The sequence below is a fragment of the Ovis aries genome, chromosome 15, assembly GCF_016772045.2.
Source record: "Ovis aries strain OAR_USU_Benz2616 breed Rambouillet chromosome 15, ARS-UI_Ramb_v3.0, whole genome shotgun sequence".
NCBI classification, from domain to species: Eukaryota; Metazoa; Chordata; class Mammalia; order Artiodactyla; family Bovidae; genus Ovis; species Ovis aries.
In genome coordinates this window covers 24218249-24232200 of record NC_056068.1, presented here as the reverse complement: position 1 = coordinate 24232200, position 13952 = coordinate 24218249, and the positions used below count along the sequence as shown (strand labels likewise).

The 13952-nt window shown below is 53.4% G+C and overlaps 1 protein-coding gene across 1 annotated transcript; it reads right to left on the bottom strand.

The window, feature by feature from the left end:
• Window positions 1-329: 329 nt before the first annotated feature.
• Window positions 330-13385, bottom strand: HTR3A (5-hydroxytryptamine receptor 3A). Its single transcript, XM_060399611.1, has 8 exons — window positions 13236-13385; window positions 10792-10958; window positions 9361-9405; window positions 8138-8248; window positions 4187-4444; window positions 3674-3884; window positions 3350-3571; window positions 330-1153 (listed from the first exon to the last, which is right to left on the bottom strand). The coding sequence occupies exons 1-8, from the start codon at window positions 13303-13305 to the stop codon at window positions 798-800; spliced, it is 1440 nt and encodes a 479-aa protein (XP_060255594.1). The 5' UTR covers window positions 13306-13385; the 3' UTR covers window positions 330-797.
• Window positions 13386-13952: the final 567 nt, after the last annotated feature.

Genomic DNA, 13952 nt, shown 5'->3' with positions numbered 1-13952 from the left:
GCTTCCCCAAGAGGCCATGAGCCCACAATAATAACAGGACTATGTAGACCCATCCATCATCTTTCCAGGGGATTACAGAACTGAGCATCGTTCTCCCCACCTCCCCACTGCTAAGTGTTCCTGGTTCTGATCCTCACACCTTGAATCCCACCTCCAATTGTCTCCTTCAGAACAGCCACCATTTGGTCACCTCTTAATTCCTTGGGCCAGAAAGCACCAAACATCTGAAACCACAGATAATTCCCCAACCTCATTACCACCGGTAACTTCAGACCTCATCTTCCATCTGCTCGGATGCTGACAAAGGGTCAATAAGAGAGTTTAGGGATTCATCACATTTTATTATCTCCTTCATCTGATGGGTGTTCAGGGAAGTGGCCACTGGTGAGCAGGGAGACCTTAGGGTTGGATGAACCTAATGCAGAGTAATGAGGCCCAGGTGGCAGAGAGCTGGCTTACCTTCCACCTCAAAACAAGGCTGAGGGGGTGAGCAGAATTCCAAATTGCCAGTTCAGGGAAATGCCCGTGGGGAAACTGAGGCTTGATGTTTAGACAGAGTGAAGTCAGGCCATGTGTGTGTTTCTTCTGATCCAAGAGTGTGTTTTAAAGCCATAATGGGCCTGTAGGGGAGTGGATGAGCATGGAAGAATCTTAGACACCAAGTTTGGGGGAGGGAGAGTGAAGGCCCTGGTTTGGGACTGCTGAGATGCATTGGCACTGGAAACAGGCAGGAACTGTATATGTGCTTTGAGAACATCACTGGTGCCCCTCGGCTCTGAAATTCCCCCATTCGCACCCTAACAAGCGCCATCACCCCCCACTCCCCCCGTGGCTGGGCGCTGGGCTGGACCCACTCGGGAATACTGCCAAATGGACCAGAGTGTGACCAGGGTGACGCTGTAGGCCAGCACCGCCAGCAGGTAGATGCGGAAGAGCAGCCGGTCCAGCACGGAGCCCACACGCAGCCAGTCCCGGGCCACCTCTCGGCTCCCCTCCCGCTTTTCCAGGAAGTGCCGGATCGAGGTTAGCTCCTGCAGCAGCCCGCGCACCGCCAGCGAGGCCTCCCGAGGCGGCGGGGGAGGGCTGCCTCTGCCCCTCGGGGTCTTCTCCAAGTCCCGGGGTCCGCCCAGATGGCTGCAGTGGTTTCCCATGTCTAGAAGAAGGACAGAGCATTGGCAAAGGAGGGAGGCCCAGCAGGCTCGTGTGAACACTGGCCTTTACACTTCTAAGGCCTCGGACATTTTTACAGTGTATGATTTCAGACCTAAAGGGTACGGAGAGTAACTTACATCTTTGGGTACCCACCGTCCAACTTAAGCAAATAAAGAAAGCCAATGCAGTTGAAGACCACTGTCTGTCCTTCTTCCTCAGTCACGGCCTTCATCCCTCCCCAGGTCAGCAAGACCGTGAATTCGATGTTTATCCTTCTTGCACGCATTTTTTTTTTAACCCAAGGGATTTCCCCAGCCATTTGATATCCGTTATATCATTTGAGAGCTTCCCTGGTGGCTCAGATGGTAAAGCGTCTGCCTGCAATGCGGGAGACCCGGGTTCAATTCCTGGGTCAGGAAGATCCCTTGGAGAAGGAAATGGCAATCCACTCCAGCACTCTTGCCTGGAAAATCCCATGGACGGAGGAACCTGATAGGCTACAATCTATGGGGTCGCCAAAGAGTCGGACACGACTGAGTGAACCTCCTGGCAGCCCCATGGAGAGGCAGACTTAGAGTGATTACTAACCACACTCTTCACATTAAGATGTGAAAGCTCAGAGAGGTTAAATGACTAGCCTGCGGTGACAGAGCCAGAGCATCATTTATCGGTGAGGCCACCGAGGTCCAGGTATCCGGACTCCAAATCCACTGCTTTGTCCACTACATCATATCACCTCCCTGCACTCCTCTCCATGACTTTGAATCCTTCTGGACCAGAAAATACACCTTCGGATCACTGCCTTCACCAGGCGAGCAGTAGGATTAGGCATTAGTTTATCGCACAAGCTCATGATGAGATGGTCTTAGGTTAACCAAACATCTACAAAAAGCCAGGCCCCAGCCAGGAGGAGGACTCAAAGGAGGGGAGAAAGGTGGAGGGTTTAAAACACCAGCTTGGAATCAGATGAGCCTGGGTTCAAATCATGCCTTCGCCAGGTCCTGGCTCTGTGACTTAGGGCAAGCTGTTTGGCTCTCTAGGCTTCTGTTCCCTCATTTGAAAAATGGAAATGAGGATCCTATTGGGTCACGGTGAGAATGACCTGTGATAATGCACAGAAAATGCTTTGCACACACCTGGTAAAGTGCTCAAGAAATCAACAAACCAATCACTACCACCACCACCGACAGAAGCATGAGGAACTTAGGATCCCTCTGTCCCTTGTCTCTCTGCCTCACAGGTGTTTGAAATGCTAAAGGGCCAGGTCTTTGGCTGATTCTAATGAGACAGTGTTAGGAACCAGGCTGCAGTGTTGAACTACAGGAGGGTAGTTGTCCCATGAGTGCCTGTTGTTGTCACTGTTTAGTTGCTAAGTCATGTCTAACTCTTTTGGTACCCGAGGGACTGTAGCCCACCAGCCTCCTCTGCAGACCCCATGGACTATGCCAGGTAAGAATACTGGAGTGGGTTGCCATGTCCTTCTCCAGAGAGTCTTCCCGACCCAGGGATCAGACTCGCATCTCCTGCATTGCAGGTAGATTCTTCACTGCTGAGCCACCAGGAAAGCTCTATAAGTGCCTGGGGCATCCACTTGACCTCCTTTGGGATCCATCTCAGGCGAGGTCACCCTCAGCCCAGAGGTCTTAAGTCCTGACACGCTCAGTCTCTGGGACTCCTAAACCCTCTTCCCCTCCAACCAGGCTGCTGCTGCTGTTGCTGTTAAGTCGTGTCAGTCGTGTCCGACTCTACGCAACCCCATAGACGGCAGCCCACCAGGCTCCCCTGTCCCTGGGGTTCTCCAGGCAAGAACACTGGAGTAGGTTGCCATTTCCTTCTCCAATGCATAAAAGTGAAAAGTGAAAGTGAAGTCGCTCAGTTGTGTCTGACTCTTAGCGACTCCATGGACTGCAGCCTACCAGGCTCCTCCATCCATGGGACTTTCCAGGCAAGAGTACTGGAGTGGGTCACCAGTGCCTTCTCCACCCAGGCTGATGAGTGAATACAAAGTGAGGAAGGGGTTTGATTGATGCCTTTGGCTGAAGTCTGCCATGAATTCTCTGTGCAGGACGGTACCCAGTTCACAGCCCTGCCCAGGCTCTCTGGCCCGGTGACCCCTCCAGAGCCTCCCCCACAGCCAAGTCCCTGCCTCCAGGTCAGAAGTTCCCCTCCACGTGGGACTCTCCCATTCCTGTCTCACCTGAGCAGTCATCGGTCTTGGTGGCTTGGGAGGTGGCTGGGGGCCTCCGGGCCGTCGACTGCTCCTCTAGGCAGAGGAGCAGGGTGACTCTCTCAAGAACCAGGTGGCGCAGCCAGGCGGGCACTGGCTGCTGCAGGTCCTGTTTGTGTACCAGCCGCACGATGAGGATCGTCTCGGCCAAGCTGATCACCAGGAGGGCCATGCACACGACGAAGTAGACACCTATGTGCCCCGGGACGGGGCGGGGCGGGCGACACACACGGGAGGTAGGAGAGGCACGGGCCCCTCGGCCCCGGGGAGCTCTCCCCCAGGAGCCGGCCTTACCGATGAGCGGCGTGCCGATGGCCGTGGCGGGCAGCGTGTCGGACACGATGATCAGGAAGACCGAATACCCCAGGAGGAGTGTGATCTTGAAGGAAACTCTCTCACCGCTGTCCGGAGGCAGGTAGAAGCCCACGATGTCCACGACCATGAGGAAGATACTGGGCAGAAGCAGGCTGACCGCATAGAAGAGGGGCCGTCGGCGGATGACCACCTGGATCGAGAGAGGAGCTCAGGCGAGTCGGGGCAGACAGGTTCTGGGCCCAGGAACCCCCCTCCCCATCCCAGATCCTCTTGCTTCATGGAGCTTTCAGCCTGGACTGCTGAAAGATGTAGACAAACCCCAGATAGTGTCTCTGGATCAAAGCTTGTGGCTGTTCAGGGCAAGTTAAGAGACAAGGCAGCTGTTTCCCCAACCACTTTGTTGAGGCTGCAGGGCACCCTGGCGTTGGGAAAGGGCCATGGAGGTTTTTCCCCATATGCCTCCTGAAGTATGCCGGGATGTGCCCCACTCACATAGAACTTCATCTCTGCGTAGCTGTCACTGCTTTCTATGCTGAACTCCTGAAACTGGGTCAGCACCCCCAGCAGCTCCCACTCGCCCTGGTTCATGAAGACGCTCCTGTCGAACTTCACCTTCTCAGGCAGGCGCCACAGGGAGATGTTGATGTCCTGGACTGAGACAGGAGAAACAGGGCAGTTTTGGAGCCCAGGCCAGGGGCATGCCAGGCCCTGTAAGGGTGGGGCAGCACCCACAGGGCATGGCTCAAGTCTCTAGCTCGTAATCTTCAGCCTGTTTCTTGGCTGTAAGGTGAGGTCATAGTGCACCCTGTACCTGTCTGTGCAGTGGGACTGTACAGAGGGGACAGGTCTTGGATGGAGACACAGCAAAATGCAAACAGCCAGGCAAACTATTTATTAGAATGCCTTCTCCTCTTTCTGTCTCTGTCTCCCTCTCCCTCTCCCTCTCTCTGTCTCCCTCTCTCTCTCTCTCTCTCTCTCTCTCTCTCACACACACACACACACACACACACACACACACACACACACACACACACACACACACTCATACCTTCAAGCACTCCTCTAGGTTACCTGTTAGACTTTCTCACGTAGGCAATGAGCAAGAGGCAGCTTTCCTCATCTTTGCCTTGACAGAGCTGGCTGCCTTCATATTTATTTATTTATGCAGCTACGTCGTGTCTTTGTTTTGGCATGTGAGAGAGCTTACATATGGTTGTGGCATGCAGGATCTAGTTCCCTGATCAGGGATCAAACCCAGGCCTCCTGCTTTGGGAGTGTGAAGTCTTAGCCACTGGCCCACCAGAGAAGTCCCTGAGCTGCCTGTCTTTAAAGGTGAATCAGGAAAATAAGCAAAATCCTCCCTTACAGAATAGCAGTTACACCGCTCCGCATCTATACTAGCGAAACAGATATACATGCGCAGCAGAAGACAGCAGTATCCGTTGCAGCAAAATACTGCAAACGATCTAAATTCCCACCAATCAGGGAAATGCTTAATAAAGTTTATGCAGTCCAAACCATGAACTCATCTACAGCAGTCAACATTGATGAGGAAGAGCTAAACCTGCGCTACCTGGAAAAATGCCCCAGACTGGTTGTTAAGTAAAAAGACTCAGGTACAAACATATTGGAACACAAAATATTTTACATTTATGTAAAATAAAAATCCATAAAACAATGTCTGTACACTTTCCATAGATGTGTATGTATGTGTATGTATTCAAAGGCTGGAGAAGGTTCTGGAAGAACATATTATATAAAATATATATCAGTATATCTATGTATATCATGATACTGATAAAAATTAAGTCTCGGTGTAGGGAGTTGTTGGTAAGAGTTCGGGGTTGAGTATAGAGGTCAAAAGTCAAAGATTATTTGCAATTATGACTTTTGTTCAAGGGAGTTACGTATTATGTTTGTCATTTACAATTAATAAAATCAGGATAGCACTGGAGGATGCCTTTATGCAGTAGAGGGATGCTCACTTCACTAGACTTTGAAGGCACCTAGGGTGCGTCCACTCAGTGGAAGTTTGCCAGGCATCTTCCTTTGTGCTAGGCACTGCCCTGGGGAGCTAGTCATGGCCAGAAATCCTGTCCCTGCCCTCTCTAAGTTTCCATCTGGTGGAGGAGTAGACGTTGAAATAAGTCTTTACAAATGAACAGAAGTAGAGAGAAAACAGGAGCCTATAACATTGGGTGATGGAGGTGCCTTGTTTGGGGGACAGATGGGGGTATACTGAGTAACTGACATGGACACTATGATTAGAAGTTGCGTGGAGGGACTTTGGGCTTCTCTGTGGTTCAGATGGTAAAGAATCTACCTGTAATGCAGGAGACCTGGGTTCAATCCCTGGACTGGGCAGATCCTCTGGAGAAAGGAATGGACAGAAGGGAATGGTTCCCTACTCCAGGACTCTTGCCTGGAGAATTCCATGGACAGAGGAGCCTGGTGGGCTGCAGTTCATGGGATTGCAAAGAGTCGGACTCGACTGAGCGACTACACTTTCACTTTCTTTCACTGAGGGACTTCACTGGAGGTCCAGTGGTTACAACACCAGGCTTCCAATGCAGGGGCCGTGAGTTCCATCCCTAGTCGGGGAACCATCCCTAGTCCTGCCGCAGGTGTCAGAGGGCAGGAGTGGCGCCAGAAGGAGAAAAGGAAAGGGAGGGGCAAGGGGTCCCAGGAGAAGCAGCAGCATGTGAGTAAGGGAAAAACAAGGGGTGCTGGGGCCGGGAAGGCAGGCAGCTGGGCTGGGCACTGAGTAGCAGGGGAAGCCGGAGTGGTGTCTGCGCAGAGGACTGGATCATGTCTCAGGAGTGCTGGTGAAACACTGAGCGTTTTACGTAGATAGAGACATGATCAGATCTGCATGACTTTTCAATTAAAAAGACGGGGGGGGGGAGGGGGGCCACACACATGGGGTATTATTTCCCCAATAAGGGATGGAACCTGAGTTCCCTGCATTGGAAGCTCTGGGCTTTAACCACTGGACTGCCAGGGAAGTCTCCAGATTTGCGTTTGCATAAGATCTCTCTGGGATGTCAGAAGGTCTCTGAGCAGTTCGGCAGGGGAAGAGATGCAGAGAGGGTCCAGACAACAGGACAGCCTGGCAGTTTTGTCTGGGCTCGGCGTGTCCAAGCTTCTTATCTTAGGCTTCCTTACCTGCCATCGCCAAGGCCACTTTTCAAGCAGTTAAAGAGCATTTCTCCTTTATTCTCCTGGCAACCTAACCACAAAATGCAAGCCAGGAGTCCATGGACCTCAAAGCCCCAGAGCATAAGGAGAACACCTAGCTGTCCCCCACGTGCTACCCACCCGGCCTAGGCAGAGCTCAGCTCCCAGGATCGACAGCCTGGTGGCAACAGGCAGGCTTGGTGGCAGAGCAGACCCTTGGGTTCCATCCCTAGGAATCCTTGAAATGAAAACAATCATTTCCAGGGGTAGGGGGTGAGGACAGAACTGGAGAAATCATTGAGAAGAATTAGGGCAAGTAACGAAGTCCTGTAAGAGCTCATTCCACTCTCTTTGGGCAGACCCCAGGCCAAGCTCCCCCAAGGGAGCCCTGGAGCTAAGCCTGGGGTCCTGAGTCTGTGGCCTTCTGTGGCGTCAGGCTGAGAGACAAGAAGTCAAAGCCAAGGCTACTTCAGTGTTGAAAATGGAGATCCAGCCTGAAACTGGAGATCCTCAGTCCCTCCAGCCTCAGCTCTGCAGGGAGTGAGGCTCTCAGTCAGCTGCCTCCCTGAATTGTGAGCGTCACCCCCTGGACATGGGCGATGCAGTGGGTACTGGGTGGAGGACAACTGGCCCCCACCACCTTCTCCTTCCATCTATCTCCCCAGCTATCTTCCTAGCCCTTGGATTCAGAAGCCCAGGCAGTGGAGCCTGAAGGATGGGGAGAAGGAATGTTGGCTGCTGGGAATAAAGGCTGGTGGGACCCACTTCATCCCCGGGTGCAATCTGTGCCCACGCAGGCACATGTGTGGCTTGAAAGTTTGAGTGTCTCCTGGCCCCAAGTCTCCTCTGCCAACCATCGCTGGCACTTTAGTCCTTTCAGAAATATTCCTGCCCCCTTTAAAAATACTGCTCCTAAAAAAAAAATAAATAAATAAAATAAATAAAATAAAAAATAAAAACACTGCTCCTCACTAGACTATTGTGACAATGTGGATTCTTTCACTGGCCTCCTTTCTCCCTGGAAAGGGATCCTTGGGTTAAGGAGAAGAACTAAGTTTCAGCATCAGACATAGAAAAAGGGGAGTTTTTAAAAGAAAAGAAAGGGAGAAAAAGATAAAGGGGAATGAGGGCCCCATGCAACTTTACCTCCATTTCTGCAGGTCTGGTGGAGCATCTCAAATGCAGCAGCAGTGATCTTGTCTCCTGCCCCCCTGCTGTCCCCAGCCCCCACGCCTCTGGCTGCCAAGCGTCCGATGACAGTACTCACAACTCATTGATAAGGATGTCTGGGACCCAGATGCTGTCTGTGGGGATGGACAGTTTGGTGATGTTGTCAAAGTCCTCTGGGTTCCACTGGAGAAACTCATCGGTCCAGTACTAGGGGAGGAGCAGAAACGATCACGGGTGACCCAGGCCATCATGGGCCAACTTCACCGCTCAGAGCCCAAGCAACAGGGTGGGGGGCATCTTCTTGGGAGAATCTGGGTGTCGGTGGCACCCAGGTTACTCAGTGGTACCCAAGAATCCCTTCCCCCCTGCACTCACACATCCCTACATGCGAATATATGCAACACAGACAGACGCAGCCTCTCCCTGGGGAAGGCATCCAGTCGTTTCTAACGTTATAAACCACCTAGCCATCAACTGACGTACGTGTGCTAAGTCACTTCAGTCATGTCCGACTCCTTGCAACCCTATGGACCGTAACCAACCATACTCCTCCGTCCATGGGGTTCTCCAGGCAAGAATACTGGAGTGGGTTGTCATTTTCTCTTAGACAAATCCCTTCTTGGGTCTTGATGTGCACACACATAGACAGGGATAATGGTGTGCACCTCACAGGGTAAGATATGGCTATTGTTAAACTTTGATCAATGCCTTCCCCACTATCTTGCCAGAATGACTGGTCTAAAATGTAAATGCCACCGTGTCGCTCCTTTGCCTCTGAGTCCTCCTTGTACCTTGCCTGAGCGGCGCCCATCAGAAGCTGGAGGAGCGGGGAAATGGCTGGGGATAGGAAGACTAAGTGATGGGATCATCCTGTTTCAATCACCCAGTTTGGGCATCATCCAATTTGGCTTTAATAGAGGGAAGAACTTTCTAGCAATTAGAGCTGTTTGAAAGCGAAGTGGCTGCCTTCTGAGCTGCCAGTCACCGAGGTGTTTGATCAGCAGAAGCGGGACAAACACTTGTTAGAGATGCTGTGAAAAACCTTGGAAACTAGAGGGGAGGTTGGGGGATTTCTCCTCTGCTTGATCTTTAAGCCGCCTCCCATTCCCAGTCCTGAGGTTAGAGGGGCCCAGATCCAGGAGACCCCAGATCTCATGAGCATGCCTCTCCCCTCCTCTCCTCTCCCCTTTCTTCCCTTCCTTCCCTTGCCCAAGACCTCTGAGACTCCCAGCTCCTCTGAGATAGAGCAGTGCCCTCAGGAAGGGTTGCCCGCCCCCCAGTCCCAGGAAATGGGGGTGGGGAGGGGCTGGTTGGCTCACCTGCCGATACCAGATGTAGGTGGTCAGGACCTGATTCTTCTCATCCTGTGGGAGGAATGGGAGCTCAGCAAAGGTGGCCCTGTGGGCTGGGAGCCCACCTTGCACACGTCAACCCCAGTAGGAGCTGCTGCTCTGTGTGCCTGATCCCTTGAGAATGAGGAAATGGGGTGGGGAAAGGGGCCAGCTGGGAAAAAATCGGCCTTTTACTAGGAGACACCTAGGAAGAAGTTCAAGGATTTCTTTTTTAACATATGTGTGTGTGTGTTCACACGTATATGTCTTCTAGTATCTTCTATTCTGTTGTGTATATTTCACATAAACATAAATAATAACATAATAAAAGATTAATAGAAGACATAATAACAACCGCAGAGAAGGCTGAGTGCCAAAGAATCGAGGCTTTTGGATTGTGATGCTGGAGAAGACTTCTGAGAGTCCCTTGGACTGCACGGAGATCAAAGAAGTCACTCTTAAAGGAAATCAACCCTAAATATTCACTGGAAGGACTGATGCTGAAGCTGAAACTCCAATACTTTGGCCACCTGATGCAAATAGCTGACTCATTGGAAAAGACCCCGATGCTGGGAAAGACTGAGGGCAGAAGGGCATGACAGAAGATGAGACGGTTGGATGGCATCACCGACTCAATGGACGTGAGTTTGAGCAAACTCTGAGAGGTGGTGAAGGACAGGGAAGCCTGGTGTGCTGCGGTCCATAGGGTTGCAAAGTCGGACACGACTTAGCTACTAAACATCATATATATGTATATCTGTACAGTTATATCTGTATGTACGTATCTACACCTATTTCCTACCTTAGCATGAAGTCAAAAGGTACAGACCCACATAAAATGAAAAATTCATCACTCTCCGTCCCTTTCATCCAATTCCCAATCTCCCTTCCTGAAACAGCCTGCTGACTCTAGTAGAGATGCCCAGAGAAGTCAGTTCTGCCCACCCTACCCCAGCGTAGCACCTGCATCTCTGCAGTTGCCTTCTTCTTTATCTCAGCCCAGCATCCAACGCCCTCTGCTGGGCAGTGCACCCCACCCCACTTCAGCAATTGATTAATTGCTTTATTTATGAGTAATTCTTCAACCATGATTTAGTAACACCCGCCATTTAGTAACACCAGGGACGTGTGTAGACAGTGAGGGTGTAGAGGTGAAAAGGATGGTCTGCACGCTCACCCAGCTCACCCCGGGAGGTGCAATGTGTGAAGAGCCACACGTATGCACAACCGTAGGGAGCGTAGGGTGTGGGAGAGGCAGCCATGCAGGTGACCCCAGTTTTCAGTTTGGGGAGCATCCTGAGCTGTGGTATCAGGGCTCAGGGGCTATGGGCACCCAGAAGCCCGCCATGGACTGGGTCTCACATGGTCTCCCACTCCGAAGGTCCACCCTGGAGCAGGGCAGTGGGGCCGGGCGCTCACCACGCTGAGGATGGCATAGACAATGACATCGATGGACACGGTGGTCGGTGTCCTCCAGTCCCGCACGGGCCGCACGCCCTTCTTGTAGTTGGCCAGCAGGTGATCTGACAGCCGCAGCAGAGCCGGCCTGGAGGCGTTGGGGGGCTGGGGGTCCCCCCTGTGCTCGGCTGGGAAGGACAGACAGCGCAGCCTGAGTCTGCGCCAGATCTCTGGCCCTGGTTTCAAAGTTAGTAAATGTGTCCCCACTTAATCCCACCTCCCAGAACTCCCAGATACCCCCACAGACTGAAATTCCCATCTCCAGAGCATTTTTTGCCTACAGAGGTTCCTGCCAAAACCCAAAGGTATTCATAAGGGTAGCCCCAGCCCCCGTTTATATAAGAAAGGAAGCTGGGCTGTGAGAGCAGGTGGCACGAGGCAGGTGAGGTCTCAAGTCAGCCAAGGATGAGAAGGGTTGAGAGAGTCGCTGCCCGTCCAGAGGAGGTGGGCCTCTGGGGCCTGGACGAGGGGCTCTGGGAGCCGAGGGAAGCTGGCCTTGGCAGGAGAGCCTAGAGAGTGTGGCCCCAAGTGCACAGATTCTAAGCCCAGCGGTCTGCAAAGTGTCAGCCTCCGCGGAGGTCAGAGCTCAGCGTCTGCACAGCTCACGGTCCCCAGGACCCCAGCCCTCAGCTGACGAGGAGAGAAGGGTGGGCACCCATCGAAAGTGGACATTCCCTCTCTGACCTGCAAAGCCCACCCCAGGGAGAGCCCTCCCCATCTCCACGCTCACGCGAACTCCCGAGGAGTCCTTGCCGGGCCTCCTCCTTAGTCTAGCTCTCTGGGATAGTTTGATGGGGTTGGGAAGAGGGCTGGTGTGGGATCTGGAGGAAGCCAGTAGAAACCAAGCTGCTCCCAGAGCCAGAGGCCTGCAAGGATAAAATCGTGAAACCCCACACCTAGGCCCTCGCCCCACTCTGTGGGGATTTCACAGAAGCGCCTCAGCTATCCCTCTGGGAAACAGTAAGAGCGTCTCCTGAAAGATGCCAGAAACACAAAGGGGAAAGATAGGGTGAGGAGGGGCACCCTGGAGGACACAGGGCACTGCTGGGGGCAGGTGGGTGGGGGCAGGGCCTTTCACAGCCCAGGGCCCTGCAGGCTGGGCTTTCCCTGGACAGAGCTGCCTCTTCTCCCACCTCATCTACCGTGTGCGCAATCCCTACAGCAAATCGTCCTGCAGGTTCCCTTCCTGCCCCTCCCCTGCCCCTCCCCCGCTCCCCAATAAACTTTCAGAAAAACAACAACAGCAGAGAGAGAGAGGAAGATGAGAGGATGTTTACTGAGCGTCCCCTTTGGGAATAATACCAATGAGCATATTGTTCATTTCAGTATCAGCCCCCTGGGCTGGCTGTTACCAGAGCCCACATTACAGATAAAGATGCCCAAGGCTCAGACAGGCGAGTACTGTGCCCTGCAGGTAAGGGAGCTGGGATTCAGACCCAGGTCCCTGTGTGTCTTCACTGCACCAGCAACAGCCCAGGTCTTATCGTCTGGGATTCTGACCAGACTGGGCGCCTCAGACCTCAGGGCCAAGGACCAGTGCTGGGAGAGACAGAGCTCCCCCTCAACCAGAGAAGCCCCAGACCACAGTCTTAACTCACAGCCCGGGACTGCTCGTCCCACTGAGCTACCCTCAACGACACGAGGAAAACCATCGTGCCCCTAAGCCCCTCAATGCTGTGCATTTAAGTACATCCTAACTGTGCCCGCCCTGGCTTCAACGAGCTCTGGCCTTAGAGAAAACCTTCCCATGAGGGCTGGGGGTGGGGGATGAATATTGTCTGCAACAAAGGAAATGGATTCTTTTGTGGCTAAAACTCCTTGTATCCCAGGGAGGCAGGAAAGGATGGGTGAGGGAATGCAGAGAGAAGTTTGGTGCTATCTGAGCTGAGCCCTGGAAGGAAATTTTCTAGACAACCAAGGCCCAGAGAGCTCGTGCAATGAAAGCAGAGAAGTCCGGGAAGATGACATCTGTCCTGGTCTCTACTGCTGCAGACCTGTGTGACCCTGGGTAAAATTTACCCACCCTGGACCGCAGCATTCCCGTTTATAACAAGAGAGAGGGGATCAAGAGAGCTCCAACTTCCCTTACAGCTGCCCTTTGATGAGTCTGGGGGCCGAGCAAGGAGGAGAGGAGCCCGCTAAGCATTTCCCACCCAGCAGGCTGTGCCACGCCTCACTCTGTGAGCTCTGCTCTCACTCTTCGCTCCAGAAGCCCAACTTTCTAGCTGTATCCCAGGGGCGTGGAAATCCCCTCTTGCCCACATGCAGTAAGGTCCCTGACTTTCCTGTTGCCTCACCCGCTCCAAAACCCTCCTTCCTTCAAATTTTGGAGGCGCTAAGCATCCCCTGCTTCGCCTCTGTCCGCTGCCGCCCAGGTGCTACGTGCTGTCCCGCCGTGTCCTTACCTTCTCCCCGTGGTGCCAGCAGCGTGGGCAGAAGCAAGCCGAGCAGCGCCCGTGGCACCCAGGGCAGCATAGTCGCTTCTCTCGGAGCAGCCTTCAGGGTGAGCGCTCCGGAGGACCAGCCTGCCCGCTGCGCTCCACCAGCCTCATATCAGCCAGCCTCCCGTACCTCCTGAGGCTGCAGCCTTACGCTGCCCCTGGCCACCAGGGCTGGGAAGCCGCCAAGTTTTCCTGCAATCAATCCTTCCGCTGGATCAGGTTTCAGGGCGGGGGAGGGAAGGGGAGGAAGCCGGCCAGGCTGATGTCACGGGGCCAATGGAGCTTAGTTCTCCCGTTCAGCCAGGTGGCCTGGCCAAGTTCCCCAAGGAGTAACTCAGGGACAGAGGGCTGCAGGAGCCCCTGGAGCAAGGGGGCAGCCTGCCTGTTGAGAGGTGCTCTGGGCTGCTGCCTTCACTTATACCCCTCGCTCGCATTGAGCCGGGGCATTTCTGGTGGCTCGGCTGTAAAGAATCCACCTACAATGCAGGAGACCGGGGTTCAATCCCTGAGTCCAGAAGATCCCCTGGAGGAGAGCATGGCAACCCACTCCAGTATTCTTGCCTGGGAAATCCCATGGACAGAGAAGCCTGGTGGGCTACAGTCCATAGGGTCGCACAGAGTCGGACAGGACTGAAGTGACTTAGCAGCGCAGCATTGAACTGGGGCAGAATGGGTTGAGGC

Bases quoted from the DNA above. Each gene is read 5' to 3' on its own strand.
- HTR3A (XM_060399611.1), bottom strand. From the start codon at position 13,305: ATGCTGCCCTGGGTGCCACGGGCGCTGCTCGGCTTGCTTCTGCCCACG. The intron at 10,959-13,235 runs GTAAGGACACGG...TGTCCTTCCCAG, and splicing joins GCTGGCACCACGGGGAGAAG to CCGAGCACAGGGGGGACCCC. The intron at 4,445-8,137 runs TGAGTACTGTCA...ATTACGAGCTAG, and splicing joins ACATCCTTATCAATGAGTTG to AGACTTGAGCCATGCCCTGT.